General features: G+C 44.3%; 1 protein-coding gene across 2 annotated transcripts in view; it reads left to right on the top strand.

Moving 5' to 3' along the window:
- The window catches only part of HADHA (hydroxyacyl-CoA dehydrogenase trifunctional multienzyme complex subunit alpha), a 57,861-nt gene extending 37,509 nt beyond the window's left edge, over positions 1–20,352 (top strand). For both annotated transcript variants that reach the window (XM_003908367.3, XM_009183825.2), the window contains exons 11-20: positions 649–758; positions 6,723–6,857; positions 9,895–10,066; positions 13,431–13,517; positions 15,968–16,108; positions 16,554–16,622; positions 17,414–17,609; positions 18,778–18,892; positions 19,593–19,738; positions 19,826–20,352. In XM_003908367.3, coding sequence (XP_003908416.1) covers positions 649–758; positions 6,723–6,857; positions 9,895–10,066; positions 13,431–13,517; positions 15,968–16,108; positions 16,554–16,622; positions 17,414–17,609; positions 18,778–18,892; positions 19,593–19,738; positions 19,826–19,971 — 1,317 coding nt within the window. In that variant the 3' untranslated portion in view covers positions 19,972–20,352. The remainder of the gene's footprint in view (positions 1–648; positions 759–6,722; positions 6,858–9,894; positions 10,067–13,430; positions 13,518–15,967; positions 16,109–16,553; positions 16,623–17,413; positions 17,610–18,777; positions 18,893–19,592; positions 19,739–19,825) is intronic.
- The last annotated feature ends 770 nt before the right edge of the window (positions 20,353–21,122 follow it).

Below are 21,122 nucleotides of genomic sequence, written 5' to 3'. Positions count from 1 at the left end.
ACTAAAAATACAAAAAATTAGCCGGGCGTGGTGGCGGGCACCTTAGTCCCAGCTACTCGGGAGGCTGAGGCAGGAGAATGGTGTGAACCTGGGAGGCGGAGGTTGTAGTGAGCGGAGATCGCGCCACTGCCCTCCAGCCTGCGTGACAGTGCGAGACTCCATCTCAAACTAAAAAAAACAATAGAACTGGAGTTCGGAATCATACTATCTTGGTTCAAGTTCCATTTCTGCCACTTTGAGGCCGTATGGTTTTGAGCAAAGTCGCTCCATTTCTTTGGACCTCCTCTTCCCAATCTGTAAAATGAGAGGGTTGGTTTGAGATGATTGTGGAGGCTCGTTCTGGCCCTGAGACTCTAGTTTTATGAAAAAGGTTACCACACCTCTGGTGTAAAGAAGCTGAGAGCTTAGTTATATCCAAAACTTTCTTCAATACAGTAGTCGGAAAGTGCTCCAGATGAGACAAGTAAAGAAAAGACACATCAGTGAGAGACAGACTTCTGCAGCACTGAACCCCCAACCTCCCCCACATCCCCAGGAACTCAGGCTTCACATGCATTACTTCTGCTTTTCAGAGGAACCTGAACTGAAGGAATCCATATAACCTAGACTGTGAAGTTCTACCTTTTCTCATTCCCTTTTACTTTTCAGAAATTTGGAGAGCTTGTAATGACCAAAGAATCAAAGGCCTTGATGGGACTCTACCATGGTCAGGTCCTGTGCAAGAAGAATAAATTTGGAGCTCCACAGAAGGATGTTAAGTAAGTTAAACTCTACCCAGGAAGCCCTTGTGAATTTTATTGTGTGCGAAGCTCACAGAGGCTTTGAAGATCTATAGAGCTAGATCTATATCTTAATTCCGTTTTGCCCTCAACCTCTTCTTTCCTGAGCACATTTGAGCCCTTATGTCTACTAAAAACTTTTTGGCTTTCAAAGTTCTGCCTGTTCTGAGTTTTTTCCAAACCCCTCTGGTCATTCCTATAGAGGCTTTCTTGTCACGTATTGATGTCGCCTAGAAATCTGGTTTAGGTCTCCCTTCCCAAACCACACACTCCCTCTGCACTGTTCAGTGGTCGTCTCTCTCCCTGTGATTTGAGATGCCATCTCTGGGAACTCACACTTCTTCCTCATTAAAAAACATAAAACCTCATTGTAACTGTTAAAATCTTGTCCTTCTTTTAGCTTACAACCTAAGTATTGGAAAGTCTGTTTGCCTCTTTCATGTGTATTGCCATAAGCCAGCCTTTTTCCATATTATGCTGCCTAATAGCTCTTCAGAGTCTATGTTTAATGATGCCCCTAAACTTACCTTGTAGCTCTGTGGTTCTCAGTGTGGACAATTTTGCCCCCCAGGGGGACATTTGACAATGCCTGGGAACATTTTTGGTTGTCACAACTAGGGAGGGAGGGATGCTACTGGCATCTGTGAGTGGAGGCCAGGGATGCTGCTAACTATCCTATAATACACAGATAGTACCTGCCATAAAGAAATACCCAGTTTGAAATGTCAGTAGTGCTGAGGTTGAGCTGTTCTAGCTGAACTGCTGTGGGGGATTTCAGAGAAGCAGCTAATGATACTACCTTCTCCATCCTCTCACCTTTAATGAGATTACAAATATAAAATACAAAATAAAATGGATAAGAAGTCTGGGTGAAACAGGTAAGATTCTAACCAAGAGGGCTGATTTCCAGTTACAATCTGAAATACAACCTTAACTGCTTCTCTCAGACATTTAGTGACTGCTATCAATCCCATCTGAAGAGCCAATTGCACTTGTTCCACCTAACATTGATAGTACCTTGCATTTGATGAGCGGGGTAAATTACTTCCATGTTGCAGGAGAAAAATTACAGCCACTTAAACCTGTATCTCTTTACACATTCTACAAAAATCAGACAGATTAATAAGGAAAACAAAGCCACCCATTCCCTGTGCACAGCATAAATAGAAGGCAGAGAAGCATCCTGCAAAATTACAAAATCTAGACACACCGACTTCTACCCCTCCCCACCACATCCCTCCATGTACACAAAGAATGCTGTCAATTAAAGAAACTGCACTTTGCAGCAGAAGAGGGTACTCTTAAATTAAGAAACCTAGTGTCTTAATTTATTATTAACTCCAGACTCTTCTTGCCTAAGCATTTATTGTTGTATGGCGATAGTACACATCTCCATGTAACCATAAAATACCCCTTGGAGAAGGTGGTATTGTGTAGTAAGTACACAAAAAAGAAAGACAGCACCTGCAAAAAGGCAATATAAGAAAAAAAGAGAAAATGAGAATCAGAATACTTGAGTTTTTAAAAATTCTGTCCCCAAAAAAACAACCACAATGCAGAAGAAGACTATAACAGAACACTACCAAACTTGATTTAAATGTTCTTGAATCAGCATTTGCAGAAGAGAAAAAAAGCTACCTTGAATAAAAAATTTTAAAACTCAGAACTTTAATGGACAGAAAAACAGGATAAATGTAGGAGTTGACCTAACTTGGGAAAGATATTGAAGAAAAAGGTAGCATCATCTTAGAAATGAAGAATAAGCTATAAGTACCCAAGGCAGAATATGTTAAACTGAAAATTGAATAATGAACATTGTAGATAGGGTGTCCTCCTTCCTGCTTTCCCAGTTGTCAGTAATTCTTCTACTTTCATCTCTCTAGGCCACTTCCCTCTTGCCTTGGATGACAACTGGAATTCCTTATTGATTGTCTCTTTACAAATTAATCTTTCATATGAATAATGCATTCCATCAGTTCTAATAAGTGAAGAACAGTACTTGTGAAAAAAAGAAAAATGCTGAGCTACAAATTAGTATACAGACAAGGTGCCATGTTATGCATTCTTCAAATCACAACATTTCTTTGTAACCAACCCTCAAAAGTTCATGTCACCCAGCAGTTGGCTTATAAAGCGTCATGCACCATAGATGTTAGCCTGCTGGGTAATTACACAAGTGGGTCATTTTGGGGGTGCTGAAGATGTTTACCAGAAGGATTCCGTAGATTGTGAAGTGTGTTAATTTAACTCTACATTGTTGTAGACAAATATTAAACAACTATAAAGCCATCATGAAAATTCTGGTGTTAATGAAGCAGAGCGTAACAGTTAAGAAATGAGTGATATTTTAGCTGTGGACTCTGTTATAACAAAAAAGCTTTAAAGACAGTTTTAGATTTTACTATTATTGTTACAGCTGAAGTTTACATTCCAGCAAATGCCCTCCCATCAAACAAACAAACAAACAAAAAACAACCTAGCAAATAATGCATTCTTTTTCTCCTTTCAAAAAAACTATCATAAATAAGATTATAAGATACTGTTTTGTGTTTATGGGATTTTTTTGGTTGGAGGAGGGGGGGCAGGTTTGCTTTTTTAGAGACAGTGTCTCATTCTGTCACGCAGGCTGGAGTGCAATGGCATAATCACGGCTCACCATAACTCCTGGGCTCAAGCAGTCTTCCCACCTCTGTCTCCTGTGTAGCTGAGACTAGAGGCGCACACCACCACACCCGGCTAATTTTCAAATAATTTGTAGAGATGAGTTCTTGCTAAGTTGCCCAGGCTAGTCTCAAAATCCTGGCCTCAAGCAGTCCTCCTGCCTCAGCCTCCGAAAGCACTAGGATCGTACATGCCTGGCCTGTACGATATATTTTAACATAAAGCGAATCCTTCCGTATGGATTCTGTAGCTTGTACTTTTTACTCAGTGATATGACTTGGAGATGTAGATTGATACATATCAGGTAACTCCTTCATTTTAATCCCCTATTGATGAATTACTCGCTGTTACCAATTTTTCATTACAAACATTATTATACAGCTGTTCATCACAGCATGTCATCTTGTATTTAAGTGCATCTCTGTAAAGTAGATAATGACAAGTAGAATTACTAGGTTATAGAGTATGCAGTTCTTGGTTCTAACAAAACCAAAGAACCCCCCCAAAGTAGGACAAAGTGTACTTCCATCAACCATGCATGAAAGAACCAATTTTTTGTACATCCTAACTGATACTTGGCCAGGTGCAGTGGCTCAGGCCTGTAATCCCAGCACTTTGGGAGTCCTAGGTGGGTGGATCACCTGAGGTCAGGAGTTCGAGACCAGCCTGGCCAACATGGTGAAACCCCATCTCTACTAAAAATACAAAAATTATCTGGGTGTGGTGGCAGGCACCTGTAATCCCAACTACTCAGGAGGCTGAGACAGGAGGATCATTTGAACTGGGAGGCGGAGGTTGCAGTGAGCCGAGATCACACCATTGCACTCCAGCCTGGGCAGCAAGAGTGAAACTCCATCTTAAAAAAAAAAATGCCAGTCTGATGTATCTCATTTTAATTTGCATCGCCCCAATTATTAGGGAAATTGAACATCTTTTTATTATTATTATTTTCTTAATAGAGATGAGGTCTCACTGTGTTGCCCAGGCTGATTTCGAACTCCTGAGCTCAAGCGATCCTCCCTCCTAGGCCTCCTAAAGTGTTAGGATTACAGGCATGAGCTATCATGTCTGGCTGAAATTGAGCATCTTTATTGACAATTTGTTTTGTTCTTTTATGAATTGCTTTATATCCCTTGCCCATTTTATTTGGTTGTCTTTTTAAATTGATATATGCATGTTCTATTTTTCCAGTAGTATCCTTTGTCTGCTATATATGTCACAAATTCTTCCCATTCTATGGTTGTCTTAATTTTGTGGGGTCATTTGTCAAACGGAATTTTTTTTTTTTTTTTTTAGATGGAGTTTCGCTCTGTCACCCAGGCTGGAATGCAGTGGCACAATCTCAGCTCACTGCAACCTCCGCCTCCCAGGTTCAAGCGATTCTCCTGCCTCAGCCTCTTGAGTAGCTGGGATTACAGGTGCGCACCACCACACCCGGCTAATTTTTTTATTTTTGTATTTTGGTGAGGTTGGTCTTGAACTCCTGACCTTGTGATCTGCCTTCCTCGGCCTCCCAAATTGCTGGGAATACAGGCGTAAGCGACTGTGCCTGGCCAAAACAGAAATTTTTAATTTTGATGTAGCAAATGTATCAATCTTTTTTTTTCAGTCCCGATTTTTTGTTTCTCTACTGTATTTTCTCATTGTCCCACAATTACTTCTCACTCACCATGTAAATATTTGTACTATTACAAAGCTGCATTTAGAAGATGCTCCTAGGACTTGAAGTTAGATTTCCTTTTCAGGACTTTAGTGTGATTTTTAAACATTATAATCAGAATGGTTAGGAATGAAACTTTATCCTTCATTACAACTGTAATTGGAATAACAATGCTGTAAACTTGGGCTTCTTTTATGAAGAGATTCTTTAAAAATTTTTCTTAGTTATTTACTATGTAAATATGGCAAATTATTCCAGAACTATAGGGAACTAAAATGAATAAGCAGATAATGATCTCTGGTCCTCAAAAGGCTTCGAATTTAATTGAGGAGACAAATAATGGACACGAAGCCATTCCAGAATACTGTGGGGTAAATCAAGTGGTCCTGAGAAGTTCTAGAGGAATTCAGGGGCAAAAAAAGGTAGCAATGTGCATATGTGGAGGTGTTTAAGGAAGGGGTAAGGTCTGGAAGCAAAGAGACTGTGGAGGAGACTTTGAACTCATCCAGACAAGGAGTGATAAAGGCACAGATTTTGGGGGAAATGAAAGATTACACGATGGCTCACACCTGTAATCCCAGCTCTTTGGGAGGCTCATGTGCAAGGATCATTTGAGGCCAGGCCAGGAGTTTGAGACCAGCCTGGGCATCATAGTGAGACCCTATCCCTACAAAAAAACTTAAAAATTAGCCAGGAGTGGTGATACACACCTTTAGTCCGAGCTACTCAGGAGACTGAGGCGGAAGGATCACTTGTACCCAGGAGTTCAAGGCTGCAGTGAGCCTAGGATTATACCACTGTACTCCAGCCTGGGTGAGGGGGCAAAACCATGTCTCTCAAAAAAAGAAAGAAAGATGACTGGCCGGGCGCGGTGGCTTAAGCCTGTAATCCCAGCACTTTGGGAGGCCGAGACGGGCGGATCACGAGGTCAGGATATCGAGACCATCCTGGCTAACACGGTGAAACCCCGTCTCTACTACAAAATACAAAAAACTAGCCGGGCGAGGTGGCGGGCGCCTGTAGTCCCAGCTGCTCGGGAGGCTGAGGCAGGAGAATGGCGTAAACCCAGGAGGCGAAGCTTGCAGGGAGCTGAGATCCGGCCACTGCACTCCAGCCTGGGCAACAGAGCAAAACTGTCTCAAAAAAAAAAAACAAAAAAACAAAGAAAGATGACTGGCAGATAGTCAAAATCACTAACAAATAAGTTGTTCAATAAGAAAAGAGGTTGGTCTTTTTGGGCATATCACTGCAAGTTGGCTTTTGTTCGGAAAAAAAAAATACTCATGTTGACTTAAACATAAACTGGTTGTTTTGTTTTCAGTGATTCCGAAGCATGATTGAAGATTAGTATAATTCTATCTTGGGTAGACCAGTTCTTTTAGACCTGGTGGGTTTTTGCACTTAACTTTTAAAATCAATCATTTAGACTTGGTGGGTTTTTGCACTTAACTTTTAAAATCAATCATTTATTAAAGCTGTGTTTTTAATAAATAAAAATTATTTGAAACACCTTATAGTTGTGCCTGCATTAGTTGATTTATTGAATAACTTAGGCAATCTTCCACTTTTACTGAAATGATTGAGATCAGTTTACCGAAAGTCATTTCATCCTTTCCTTGCAGGCATCTGGCTATTCTTGGTGCAGGGCTGATGGGAGCAGGCATCGCCCAAGTCTCCGTAGATAAGGGGCTAAAGACTATACTTAAAGATGCCACCCTCACTGGGCTAGACCGAGGACAGCAACAAGTATTCAAAGGGTAAGCCTGCTCTCTCTCTTTGCAAGAGTTAGAATGTCCATTTTTTCTTGGTTGGTTTTTGTGGTGGCTTGGTGGGTTTTTTGTTTGTTTTTGTCATCACAGATTCCTTTTTCCTGAACATAGTAAGTTCTAGATACTCCGTAGTGAAGCCAAGTTTCTTTTGATTTTTAGAAATGCCAGTTCCTTCTTTGACTTCGTTTTGTTACAGATATTATAGACAATTAACATCCTTGGAGTCTAGTCTTTGAATACAGAAGGGAAAATCTTATCTAGTAGATACTTGTTAATGCCATTTTACACTTTAGTATCAGGCCTGCGGATTTTGATACAGTTTGCATGTAATTGCTCTATTGTTAAGGATTATTGAAACGGCATGACTGTCTCTGTTGAGAAGACTGAGTGAGGTTAGGATGTAAGGAAATGGGCGGTAATTGCAGGGGCAAGGCAGGGCCAGGATCAGGACTCTTGAGCCTTGTATTTCCTGACTGGCATTACAGAGAGAAGCCATAAACTGATTCCTCCACAGTGTCTGTGGCTTTACAGACTATCTCCATCTTACCTCTGAATTAATAAAGGGGGAATATTATTCCCCCTCCTCACCTCCTGCCTCTGTCACCACCACACACATACTGCCTGTTTTGCACAGGGAAAGATGGAGCAGCAGCTTGGCCAAATGGGAGGTTGGTTTGATCAGTTTTCTGCTCACATTTAATGGACAAGCTGGCTGCACTTAAACCATCCTGCATGTGAGTTTTAGCTGAGTGAGCTTTTTTGTTTCTTAAATGGATTAGATAGCTTAAGCATGTTGTTATCCCTTTTCTGCAGAGAAACTCACATATTGCTGCCATAATGCTAACCAGGATCTGGCAGGTTTCATCATGTTGGCAGATTATTGTAAGATAACAAGTTGTAATAGAAGATTCTGACCAAAAAAATGGCATGTGCTAGATAGCAGCAGTGCCCTGAAACTAGCATGCAAGCATCCCAAACAGCATTCCATGCCATCACCAAAGTAAGAAATTGTTGCTCTAAAATAATTTCCTCCCCCAATCTCTCTTGAATAGTGTACTGAGTTCCCCTTTTTGTCGTAGAAACATCAAGTTCTGGTGAGTGCTGCTCACCACATGGCTGACTTGGGACATAATAGTTCCTGTCCTCTCTTGGGAATCGTTTAATCGGGCATTAGAATTAGAGCAACTAATAATGTTTTGAATGCTGACAAGTATCTTGTTTGCTGACTGCTGTCCTGATTATCAAAAACAAAAGGTTTGAGCCGATACTTTTAAAACCTTATTTGATGTTTTTGTTTCTTTTCAGACAGAGTCTCACTTTGTTGCCCAGGCTGGAGCACAATGGTGCGATCTTGGCTCACTGCAACCTCTGCCTCCCGGGTTCAAGCAATTCTCCTGCCTCAGCCTCACAAATAGCTGAGACTACATGCATGCGCCACCACGCACAGCTGATTTTTTTTTTTTTTTTTTTTTTTTTGAGACGGAGTCTCGCTCTATCGCCCAGGCTGGAGTGCAGTGGCCGGATCTCAGCTCACTGCAAGCTCCACCTCCCGGGTTTACCCCATTCTCCTGCCTCAGCCTCCCGAGTAGCTGGGACTACAGGCGACCCACCACCTCGCTTGGCTAGTTTTTTGTATTTTGTAGTAGAGACAGGGTTTCACCGTGTTAGCCAGGATGGTCTCGATCTCCTGACCTCGTGATCCGCCCGACTCGGCCTCCCAAAGTGCTGGGATTACAGGCTTGAGCCACCGCGCCCGGCCTGATTTTTGTTTTTCTTGTAGAGATGGGATTTCACCATGTTGGCCAGGCTGGTCTTGAACTCCTGGCCTCAAGTGATCCACCCGCTGCAGCCTCCCACAGTGCTGGGATTACAGGTGTGAGCCACCATGCCCGGCCCTTAAGACCTTATTTGAATACTTTGTATTTATCTTGTGGCCTTAATTTTTCTTTTGGTTAAGGAAATTAGTGAATGGGGTTTAGCTTCATTCTTCATTTAGAGGAAAACTCTAGGTGATTCATTCTGAAAGTGTGGTCAGATGGAATCTAAGAGAGCCTGCTTCCCTTGGCAACAAAAAATAATCAGTTAAATGACTTAATAACAGGAATCCTTTTCTGCTCCCTGTGGGAAAAAAGAAACCTTGAGATACTATTTTATCTAATCAGTGCAATGTGCTACTAGGTAATGAGTGGGAAGTAGATGGAGAATATAGGAAATAATGCTTGGTCTCTGTTCTTTAGAAGATTACAACTACAGGCCGGGCGTGGTGGCTCACGCCTGTAATCCCACCACTTTGGGAAGCCGAGGCAGATGGATCATGAGGTCAGGAGTTCAAGACCAGCCTGGCCAAGATGGTGAAACCCCATCTCGACTGAAAAAAAAAAAAATTAGCCAGGCACGGTGGTCGGCGCCTGTAATCCCAGCTACTCAGAAGGCTTAGGCAGAGAATTGCTTGAACCCAGGAGACAGAGGTTGCAGTGAGCCGAGATCGTGCCACTGCACTCCAGTCTGGGCAACAGAGCAAGACTCCGTCTCAAAAAAAAAAAAAAAAAAGAAGATTGCAACTACAGAATAACATAAAATTATATATTTGCGATAAGCAAATATAAAACCATGTGGTCTCAGACACACTTTGGCTGCTTCCCCTGTCATAGGTAGAGAATTACCAGAACTGCTCTTTTGTTTTGCCATTCTAGTATTCATGTTATTTACTCCTCTTGGCAAATTTAACTGGTTTAAGAGTGATTTAGTTTATGTAAGTTGGGCATTTGGAGGCATTCTATGGTAGAAAGAATGTGTACTTGGGAGTTAACATGTCTGAATTCTAGCACCCTCCCTTCTCAAGCTATTTGACCATAGGTCCCTCTGAGACTCTTTAAACAACTCGAAAGTCTCCCTCAGAATGGGAGTAATAGAACAACTACCTCACAGAGTTGGGGAAAAACACATGTGTGCTCTGGCCCATGGACACTCAAGTAAACATTAGTTTCCTTTTCTTCCCATCTAACTAGGAATGTGTTTTTTCTAGATTAAATGACAAAGTGAAGAAGAAAGCTCTAACATCATTTGAAAGGGATTCCATCTTCAGCAACCTGACTGGGCAGCTTGATTACCAAGGTTTTGAAAAGGCCGACATGGTGATTGAAGCTGTGTTTGAGGACCTTAGTCTTAAGCACAGAGTGCTAAAGGAAGTAGAAGCGGTAAGCAAGGGGCTGTTATACTTGAATCCTAGTGTAGTGAACAGAAAACAGAGATTTTTTTTTTAAAGGAGCTATAGGAAACTCATGGTTGCTTTTAAAAAAGGACTATTCAAAGACTGGGCATGGTGGCTCACGCCTGTAATCCCAGCAGTTTGGGAGGCTGAGGCGGGCGGATCACGAGGTCAGGAGTTCGAGACCAGACTGGCCAATATGGTGAAACCCCATCTTTACTACAAAATACAAAAATTAGCCGGGCATGGTGGCATGCACTTGTAGTCCCAGCTATTCGGGAGGCTGAAGCAGGAGAATCGCTGGAACCCGGGAGGCGGAGGTTGCAGTGAGCCGAGATCGCGCCACTGCACTCCAGCCTGGGCGACAGAGCGAGACTCCATCTCCAAAAAAGAAAGGACTTTTCATTATCAAACGTTAAGTTTTTATGTGTGCTCATGCACACTGCATATGTTATAAAGGTCAAATCTAAATCCTAAAGGAAGAAAATTAGGGTTCGTTCACCTTATTCATGTAGGAACTCTGTCACCCAAACATACAGGTAACCTCACAAAGTATAGCCAGATGCTTTAAGATTTTTTGGTTAGCCAAAAGCCATAACCAAACCTCTTCAGGTCTAAGGCTGCAAAGGAAATAGGGGAGGACAGTTCCTCCAGATGCTTGTTCTGTGGAAATGCTGCCTTGGCCCAGCTCCCAAATGTTCTCCATAGCCACTTCTTGAGATGGACTGACATGAACAAAACAAGTACTTGAAGTGGGGAGTAGGAAGAGTGAGCTCCGAGGAGTAATAGCAGTAATTCAGGCATGAGGTCCAAGGCCTAAGCTAGTCTATAGTTGGATAAACAGAATGTGGGTTACCGAAAGGTGAACATGAAATGATTCTGACTTGGCAACATGCTGGATATAATGAGCAGTGAACTCATTACAAAAGATAAGAGTACCACAAAGCAAGACTCTGTCTCAAAATAAATAAACAAACAAACAGTATCTTCTCTTATTGCCCACAGAGGTAACAAAACCCATTCCTTGGACATTGTTCCACAGGCATTATCTCTAGACCACCCCTGTTTCGGTTGTCCTCTCTAGTATCTTCCTCATGTCTCAGTGTTCTACTGCTGTGTTTACAACTATCTTTTCACAATTCTGCAATCTGGGCAGGGCGCTGCAGAGACAGTGGTGCTTAAGTCCATTGATGTCAAGGCTGGGGTCACTCCTGGGCTGCATTCCGCAGGAAGCTCGGCTGGGGCACCTCACTGCTTCCCCCACATCTCTCATGGCCTGTCCTCACTTAGTCATCTCACCAGAACTTCTTTGTAGTGTGGCTGCAGGCTTCCAAGAGTACAAAAGCAGAAGCTGCTGAGCTTCCTAAGTTTATTGTCAGGAATAAAAGAAGATAAATAATTTAAAAAATTAAAAAAGAGGCTACCGGGCCTCACAGGGCTAGGTAGGCCTGGAACTGGCAGGGTAACTTCTGCTGCATTCTGTTGATAAAAACAAGTCACAAGACCAGCCCAGATTCAAGGAGAAGGGAAACAGACTCTACTTCTAGCTGGGAGAGAAGACATACATGTCCAAGGAAGGGAAGAATGTTTGCCAGCCAGCTTTGGAGACATTAGTTTGCTCTTCAGAAAGGATTTCACCACCAGCATTAGACACTATATTACTAAGAAAGTAATCTGACACTATGTAAGCTTTCTGACAGTCATGCTGTACTGTCAATTCATTCCACTTTTTTTTTTTTTTTTTTTTTTTTTTAGAGACAGGGTCTCAATCTGTCACCCAGGCTGCAGTGCAGTGGCATGATCACAGCTCACTGTAACCTTAAGCTCCTGGGCTCAAGTGAGCCTCTCACTTCAGCCTCCTGAGTAACTAGGACTATGGGTATGTGCCACCATGCTTGGCTAATTTTTTAAAGTTATTTTTTGTAAGGCCAGGCGCTCTGGCTCACACCTGTAATCCCAGCATTTTGGGAGGCCGAGGCAGGTGGATCACAAGGTCAGGAGTTTAAGACCAGCCTGGCTAAGATGATGAAACCCCGTCTCTACTAAAAACTACAAAAAAATTAGCCAGGCGCAGTGGCAGGCGCCTGTAATCTCAGCTGCTTGGGAGGCTGAGGCAGGAGAATTGCTTGAACCTGGGCAGCAAAGCTTGCAGTGAGCTGAGATCACACCACTACACTCCAGCCTGGGCGAAAAAGCGAGACTCTGTCTCAAAAAAAAAAAAAAAAGTTATTTGTTGTAGATATAAGGTCTCACTATGATGCCGAGGTTGGTCTTGAACTCCTGGCCTCAAGCAATCCTCCATCCTTGGCCTCCTGAAGTATTGGAATTATAATTGTTTAGCCACCGTGCCCACCCTCCACTCTTGATTAACTAAAATCATGGGATCTTTACCACAAATACTGCCAAGCCAGGTCTTGTCCTTCAAGTACCCACAGAGTTCTTTCCTTTTTTTTTTTTTTTAATCTTAATGCAGTACTTTTATTGCATTATAATCTTATTTTGTACTCAGCTTTTCAGTGTTGAATGTGTCTTCCTCCTTGATTCTCATCTCTGTTAGGATTCTGCCTATTCCAGGTTTGCACACATTTGACAGGTGTCCCTTTCACGTTTTTCATCCAGCCATCTGAATAAAAACATGAATAACTGGGAGGCGGAGGTTGCAGTGAGCCTGGACTGCACCACTACACTCCAGCCTGGGCAACAGAGTGAGACTGTCTTAAAAAAATAATAAAAATAAAATAAATAAATAAAAACATGAGTAAGTTGGGATCGTGGCTAGAATGCTGAGACAATCTGCATTAGAGACTTTTCTCCAGGTTGATGAAGCTAATAGTTACTAGTATTTGTGTCCTGTAGCTATAATTATAGTGGTATGCCATTTTTTAGTAACACACTGTATAAAATGAGACAAGCATGCACATTTTGGCTTGTTCTTATAAAGGTGAAGTGGGGGAGTGTTTCATAAGCTTCCAGACTCCAGGGCAGATCCAAACAAAAGAGGAGTTGACACCCATGCTGGGTGTTGAATGAATTGCGATTCAAGGTGATCTTTTCAGTGTTGTTCTGTTTTATTGACCCAACTGCTGAGATGTAGTCTCTAGGTCAGGATAAGGTGACCTCATGATGGGTCACAACTAGAGGAAGGCAGAATGGGAAAAGGAACAAGGTCAACATCTTCCCCAACACAAAAACCCCTAGGTGATCCGTCAATGTCTGGGTGAGTGACATCTACTGTCTGAGCAGTTGGGGGTGAGAGAGTGGGCTGAGCCCAGGTGTCACTCATTAGCTTTGCCATGGCCTCTAATCATCTCCCAGGCCTACCTGACACATTGTTAAATGCTTTTCCCCTGCAGGTGATTCCAGATCACTGTATCTTTGCCAGTAACACATCTGCTCTCCCAATCAGTGAAATTGCTGCTGTCAGCAAAAGACCTGAGAAGGTAAACTCGGAACAGAGAAAAATCCTGAGATGTTTTATTGCTTCAGATTCACTGATAAAGGCTTAGAGCTTGAGTACAGAAGAGGCAGGTCTGGATTACGAAGTGGATGCGGGTGGTTCCTAAACACTGGACACATAAATGCTAATACCATGACTAGTGTGAGATGCAGGAATAAGTAAAGTACAACAAAAAATATCCTTTTCAAGAATCCCAAATGAGCATTGTTTTTCAGGTTCAGGATATAAAGCCTACCTGTATCCTACAATTAGGCATTGAGGGATAGGCCTTAAGAAAGGATGCTCCAAAATATCAGTTTGGCTACAGAGCAGAGTCAGTGACTGTTTAGAACAGGTTTGGTTCCAACTCCAGGGAATGGCAGGAATGGTGGGATGTGTCTGCCTGTGGGTTTGCTTACACCTTCTACCCCAGGACATGAAAGGGCTGGGTTATATAGAAGCACTTTCTGTGAGTATTTGGAATGATGCCCAGAAATTTATTTTTGCTCTCAACCAGAGTAATTAAGGGGAAGTGAAATCATTCAAAGAGAAGTAAAACAACTCACTTCTCTGGAGGATACCAGTTAGCCTCTGCTAACCAGAACCAGCTGAAGGTAGGCAGGAATTATAAAAGAGCTTTAAGCAGCTGAAAGTGTTAATATAAATTCTATGCACTGAAAACACAAAAGCCTATTCCTACTCTTCTAGCTTGCTAATGCAAGGTAATCTAGTTTCCTGGCACACAGCAGATTAGAAGTGATGCGGGGACCTGACAGAGGCAGGCTGAGTGATGGCAGGATAAAGGTCATAGGGAGAAGTGGCAGCTGATAGTCTACAGATGGACAGTCTGATCGTGTCATATCACTCAAGACATCTGTGTGGCATCTAAAATCAGTACAGGCAATGCCGTTGCTGTTCATTTGATGCTAACCTCTCCCCACCATCGGAGCAGAACAAGCATCACACTTCGCAGCTCTGGCCTCCAAATATCCAGGATAGCTTTTCTCACCTGCTTGCCTTATGTCATTCATTTAAAAGTAAGGCCAAAAAGGCAAAATAGGGTGACCAACCATCTTGGTTTGCCTGGGACCAAGGGACACAGGACTCTCAGTGCCACAGTTGGGAAATCCCCAGCCATCCAGGATGCGTTGGTCATCTTTGGCACAACTTTCTGAGTGATGTAAATGTATTTTGCTTGGGGTAGTGATTATATGGATGTATATACAGTTGTCAAAACTCATTGATGTGAACACTTTTAAGATCTGTGCATTTTATTATATAGAAATTCTATGTCAATAAAGGCTAATTCTTTTGCTCAGGAGTACTGAGTCTGAATCAGGTCCTAAGTATTTCAGACGTAACTAAAAGAACACTGTCGGGGTTAGAAACAACTTTTGGACTGATAAGTTTACATAACATTTAATTGATCTGTGTATTACATAATGGCATTGGAGACAGACAGACCTGTAATGGAATCCCACCCCGTCATATGCTGACTGACTCTGAACTGCCAACTTCTTGATACCTTTTTTCCTCATCTAGATAATTAGGCTGACCAGTTCACAGGGTTGTAATGGATTAAATGTAAGGAATGAGTGGTAAATGTATTGAAAAGCAGGTAGATAATGAGCAGCCAAAAATTATAGATATTACTTGTTGTACCTTATAGCTAAAGTGAGAGGGAGAAAGCAAAACTATAAATAAATGAATTAGACTTCTTTCACCACAGTTCTGTTGTGAAGACGGTGTAGCTGTTAGCTCATTGAGGGGGTTCTCTGAAACTTTAGCACGCATCAGAATCACCAGGAGGGATTATTGAAACAAATCTGGGCCCCACCCATGGAGTTTCTGATTCAGGAGGGCTGGGCTACGCCTGAGAACGTGCACGCCTAATGCTCCCAGGTGACGACAGTGCTTGTTGGGCCCGGGTGCTACACGTGGAGAACTGCTGGTTTAATGAGTCTTAAATGCATCTGATTGTTGAGGAGTGTTAGTTAAATCTAGTATCCTGGTGGTGAGACCCATCTGTGTAAAATGCAAATACATCTCTGACAGCCCAACACATTAATTCTTCTGCCTGCCCCGCCCCCTCCCCAAAAAATGGATCCTCTTATCTAACCTATCAGTATCATTAATATAAGTGGAGCCTTCATCCGTTGTTCCCCAATAAATCTAGTTTGGACTCGAGCTGTGGTTTTGGCACTGATTGTGGGAGGATCTGATGTCTGTAGTGAAAAACCTTAGAAGCAAATGGAAGAGGAGGATTCCAATATGCTCTCCCTAAACATACTAAACTTTTATCAAAGACCCGTGGAACCAAACCACTCAGCTATGTCAAGCAGTATTCCTATATCACAGCCACCTTTCTTTCTAGTGTTTTCCTAACAGAGAAGGAATGCTCTAGATTCCTCAACCGCATTCTCCAATCTGTTGGCTTTTGGTTCCCCTTGCCAGGTGATCGGCATGCACTACTTCTCTCCCGTGGACAAGATGCAGCTGCTGGAGATTATCACGACTGAGAAAACTTCCAGAGACACCAGTGCTTCAGCTGTAGCAGTCGGTCTCAAGCAGGGGAAGGTCATCATTGTGGTTAAGGTAAGGGGCTGTGTAACAGAGCTGTAGAGTTTGAAAAGTTCTAATAAGACTCCTTTTACCTCCAGGCTTGTTTATAAATATTCTGGGGCAAATGACCAGATTTTGATATGATTTTCCCCTGGGTTGTCTCCAGGATGGACGGTGGCATTGACTGTCCCACTGAGTCAAGGTGGGAGTGGGGAGTATCTAGGGCGTGGCAGGGTTCTCCCAGCCATCCCAGACCTTGAAGGTGGCCATGAAACTATCTGCTGTACTATTTGATTCAAGCCAGGCTACCCCTAGTATGGCTTCCCCTGCAATTTCATTTTTAAGGATTCTGATTGAGATTTTAAGTCACCTTAAGTTTTACAGTGACTTTCAAATGACTTTGAAGTGACCCTGGGAAAGGTAGAGTGTTTCAGTTCCAGCAACAGGGCCAGTGAGCTCATGTTCTCTCCCTTGGCAGGATGGACCTGGCTTCTATACTACCAGGTGCCTTGCGCCCATGATGTCTGAAGTCATCCGAATCCTCCAGGTTGGTATTGCTCTCCAGAGTGTTTGAGGCATCTTCCACTCCTTCAGTCACTCCAAAACTCACAATGTCAAGATAAGGCCCAAGCTGCCTTCTAATATACCAACTCCTGCTCTTGTCTAGGAAGGTCCCTGGTGCCCTCTCTCTGCACAGAAGTCGGAAGTTGGGCTCATACTGCATTGAAAGGGGCAGAGCTTTCCCTCCGCCCCGCAGCCCCCTCACTGTTCCAGCAAGCTAAAGGCCCCCCACAGCATGTCTTCTATGCTGTTTCTGCACCTCTCTGAGGAAGGGACCATCCAGAACAGGGCCTGCTTGGTTCAACTGGTGCTGCATCTGTTTCTGCAGCACACAGAACCCTCTAGTAGCCATCGAGGTCATTCTGGCAGGAGAGGAAAGGGATCCTCCTCTCTGGGCACTTAACCAGACTCGGGGATCACAGGGCTCTGAGTGCTGCTTTTTGATGATGTTTCTTCTGTTGGTCATGACACATTCAGCCGTCTGTCATGGAATCTCCTTATTATTGAGATTCAGAAATGCAAACAAGAAGAAAATGAAGAATTTAGTCATCTCTAAACGTCCTTAAACTGCTGTAGATTAGAGAAGGCTCAGACTTTCCACTTGTGGCCCCAAACTTATTTGTGCTTCCCTGAATGAATAGCACCAGTCCTGGGCCTGGTCAGGTGACACTCAGAAGTGGGTTTTACACAAGGCAGTGTTTGGAGCCAGTACAGGGAGCCCTTTGGGGGGAATTGGGCTGCCCTTCCCCAGAGGTCCCTGCTTCGCTTCCTGTTCAGGAAGGAGTTGACCCGAAGAAGCTGGATTCCCTGACCACAAGTTTTGGCTTTCCTGTGGGTGCCGCCACACTGGTGGATGAAGTTGGCGTGGATGTAGCAAAACATGTGGCGGAAGATCTGGGCAAAGTCTTTGGGGAGCGGTTTGGAGGCGGAAACCCAGAACTGCTGACACAGATGGTGTCCAAGGGCTTCCTAGGTGAGTAGCCTCAAGGAAACATAACTAGCACCACTAGTTACAAAGTTCTGAGCAGTTCCTGAGACCAAAGAGTTACAGAAGCCCTCCTGGAAGAAAGTTTTCTAAACACAGAGCCCTTGTCATTGGAGATTTCAAAAATGATTTCATGAGTCAGGTGCGGTAGCAACCACTTATGGTCTTAGCTGCTTAGGAGGCTGAGGTGGGAGGATCGCTTGAGCCCAGGAGTTTGAGGCCAGCCTGGGCAACATGGTGAGGCCCCTTCCTTTATATATTTAAAAAAAAAAAAAAAAAACAGTCATGTGAACCTTCTAAGGGCTAGGACTATAGATTATGGACAAAAGGCAGAGTTCTACCCTTCTGGGGCTCTAGCATCACCTGGTCCAAGTTATGCCAGATGGACAAGCATTTTTATCCCCCAGAGACGAAATCTGCGCTAGTGCAGAAGCAAGCTCTGCATCCGGGCTTTACCATGTTGTCTGGCGAGCTGCAGGGAGAAAGTATAAGCTCACAATACACAGTATACAGTTGAGGCCCACAGGGGACTTTCTCGGCAAAATAGCAAAATCAGCATTACAACCTGGGTGTCCTAGGGCCTGGTGTTGCATATCGGGATGTTAAAACTCACCCAGGTGGCCTTTCTCATCCAGGTACACAGGTGCCCAAGATCCAGGTCACAAGATGATCTTTCCCTCTGCCCACTCTTCTGACAACGACTAATTTGCTAGGGTTAGCTAGACATACAAATTCAGGAATTCAGAAGAGGCCAGAGCTTTATAATAGACCAACAGAAACAAGAATTCTCAGGCCAGGGTTGTTTTTTTGTTTTTTGTTTTTTGAGACAGTCTCACTCTGTGGCCCAGGCTGGAGTGCAGCGGCATGATCTCGTCTCACTGCAACCTCCACCTCCCAGGTTCAAGCGATTCTCCTGCCTCAGCCTTCTGAGTAGCTGGGATTACAGGCGCCCACCACCACACCCGGCTAATTTTTGTATTTTTAGTAGAAATGGGGTTTCACCATGTTGGCCAGGCTGGTCTCAAACTCCTGACCTCAAATGGTCCACCCACCTCGGCCTCCCAAAGTGCTGGGATTACAGGTGTAAGCCACCATGCCTGGCCAGGCCAGCGTTCTGAGAAGGAATAGTAACACTCCCTTTTCTTGCTTCTTTTAGGTCGCAAGTCTGGGAAGGGCTTTTACATCTATCAGGAGGGTGTGAAGAGGAAGGATTTGAATTCTGACATGGATAGTATTTTAGCGAGTCTGAAGCTGCCTCCTAAGTCTGAAGTGTAAGTCCATTTGAGTGGCTAATGCCTGGAAATAGACTTTCTCTGACAGCCCAAAGTTTCCCAGCCCCTCTTTCATTTTCTTTCTTTCTTTCTTTTTTTTTTTTTTTTTTTTAAATACTTTAAGTTCTGGGATACATATGCAGGTTTGTTACTTAGGTATACACATGCCATGGTGCTCTCTTCCATTTTCTTTGTGACCACCATACCTGAACAGGAGGACCACTCCTGATGCTGGCATGGTAGCTTTCCAAGTGGAAGGCCCTCACACGTGCTGCCTTGGTCTCTGCCTGGCATCGAGGTGAGAACCAGGCCACGTCTGGTGAAGGCCCTCCCTGTTCCAGCCTTCTCTGGCAAGGTCCCAGAGAGCTGCTGGAAGGACAGATTCTCCTTGGCCCCTTCACCCTCCCAGATCTTTATTGGCATTTGTGAGCAGCTGACTGTTGCTGATGCCAAAGAGATACTGATTATCTTGGCACCAGGCCCTGTTCTAGGTGCTCAGTTTCATGTTAATTAGGGCAAGTTACTCTCCACTTTTTCCATGGGAAAGTTTGGCCCACCCAGGCAGCATCTTCTCTGAGGGTCAGCACCAACCGGCCCACAGAGCTCCCCATACACCCATCCCGACTTCCATTCTGCATCTGTGGGTCTGGCTTTCCTCCCCTTTTTCTCTTCTTCTACCTAAACATCTCTCTGTTGGCAGCTCCTCAGATGAAGACATCCAGTTCCGCCTGGTGACAAGATTTGTGAATGAGGCAGTCATGTGCCTGCAAGAGGGGATCTTGGCCACACCTGCAGAGGGAGACATCGGAGCGGTCTTTGGGCTTGGCTTCCCGCCTTGTCTTGGAGGTTGGTCTCGCAGATTGGGAAAGCAGCTCACTTTAGCCTGGAGCCCGTGTTGCATCTCCTTCAATGAACTCCTCTTTCTCTATTCAGGGCCTTTCCGCTTTGTGGATCTGTATGGCGCCCAGAAGATAGTGGACCGGCTCAAGAAGTATGAAGCTGCCTATGGAAAACAGTTCACCCCATGCCAGCTGCTAGCTGACCATGCTAACAGCCCCAACAAGAAGTTCTACCAGTGAGCAGGCCTCACGCCTTGCTCAGTCAGTGCACCAACTCCAGCTGCTGGCAGTGCGGGTTCTCCAACAGAGTGGTCTAGATTTATCAGAGTAACGAGAAGGAAGACAAACTCCGGCACTGGGGTTGCTCCCTGATCAAAGTGCCTTCAGCCAAGACCATCTCTCCCTCCTGGTGAAGTGTGACTGTGAATTAGTTTGCACTTCCTGTTGCAAGCTAGAGCCCACTGTGCTCATTGTATAAGCCCTGAGGCCTAGAGTGGCAGCCAGGAGCCATCTGGAGCCACCTCTCTGCCTGTTCCTCCCAAGAGGCCAGGGGTGGTGAGTGGTGAGGGTAATTCTGCACCCAGCCAAACACGTAACAATAAAAACCAAACTCTGTGTCAGTGTCTTTGCCCTTCTGGTTTAAACACCTCCTTCATAAAGCAATCTGGAAGAAAGCCCTGTGCTTTGGAAGTAAGAATGTGTGTGCAGAATTCTAGGCAGCACCTTAGGGAGGGACTGGGATGAGAGAAAGGGGGACCTGGTGGGCTCAACCACACACACCTGTCTGTGTAGATGCCTTGCCTGGGCTTCTGCTCACCACGGTGTACCAGGATATAAAGCACTTTCCCCAGCCTGGGTTTCCTCATTGTCTGATCTTACCCATTTCTTTTCTGGGTGTGCCTCATTCATAGGTGCTTCTTGGGATGGCTGTGGGAACGCTGGTGCTAAGCACAGGCGCTGACATTTCCCTTGATGTTCAGTGATCCCGGCCAGCCCCAGAAATGCCTGCGCGGCAATCGGGCAGTATGGGGCTGACATGGGAGTCGCGGCCCCACAGCACCACCTGCACTCCCCCATTGCTTCAGCCCCTCCCCACCCCGCGCCCTGGGGTGGAAAGTTCCCTACACTCATGTTCGGCAGAGGCAGTGCCCAGTCTGGAGTAAGCAAGCTGGGGCTGGCTAGTCCTTGAAAGATCAGCTGTGTGTGTGTGTGGAATTGTAATTCCAGTCCCATCACATTCTGCATTCTAAACTGTCAGATATTACCAGTTACCCCTGCCTCCGCTCTGTTACTTCAAATATGTCCCTGGTCCCAGCTCTGTAGCTGGGACTGGCAGGCAGAGAGATCAGCTCTGGCTCTGCTTAGTCACTAGGAAGCCAGACCCTAAAACC

Source organism: Papio anubis, chromosome 14 (genome assembly GCF_008728515.1).
Source record: "Papio anubis isolate 15944 chromosome 14, Panubis1.0, whole genome shotgun sequence".
NCBI lineage: Eukaryota > Metazoa > Chordata > Mammalia > Primates > Cercopithecidae > Papio > Papio anubis.
The sequence above is the reverse complement of the archived record's forward strand: the minus strand, read 5'-3'. Positions and strand labels throughout refer to the sequence as shown.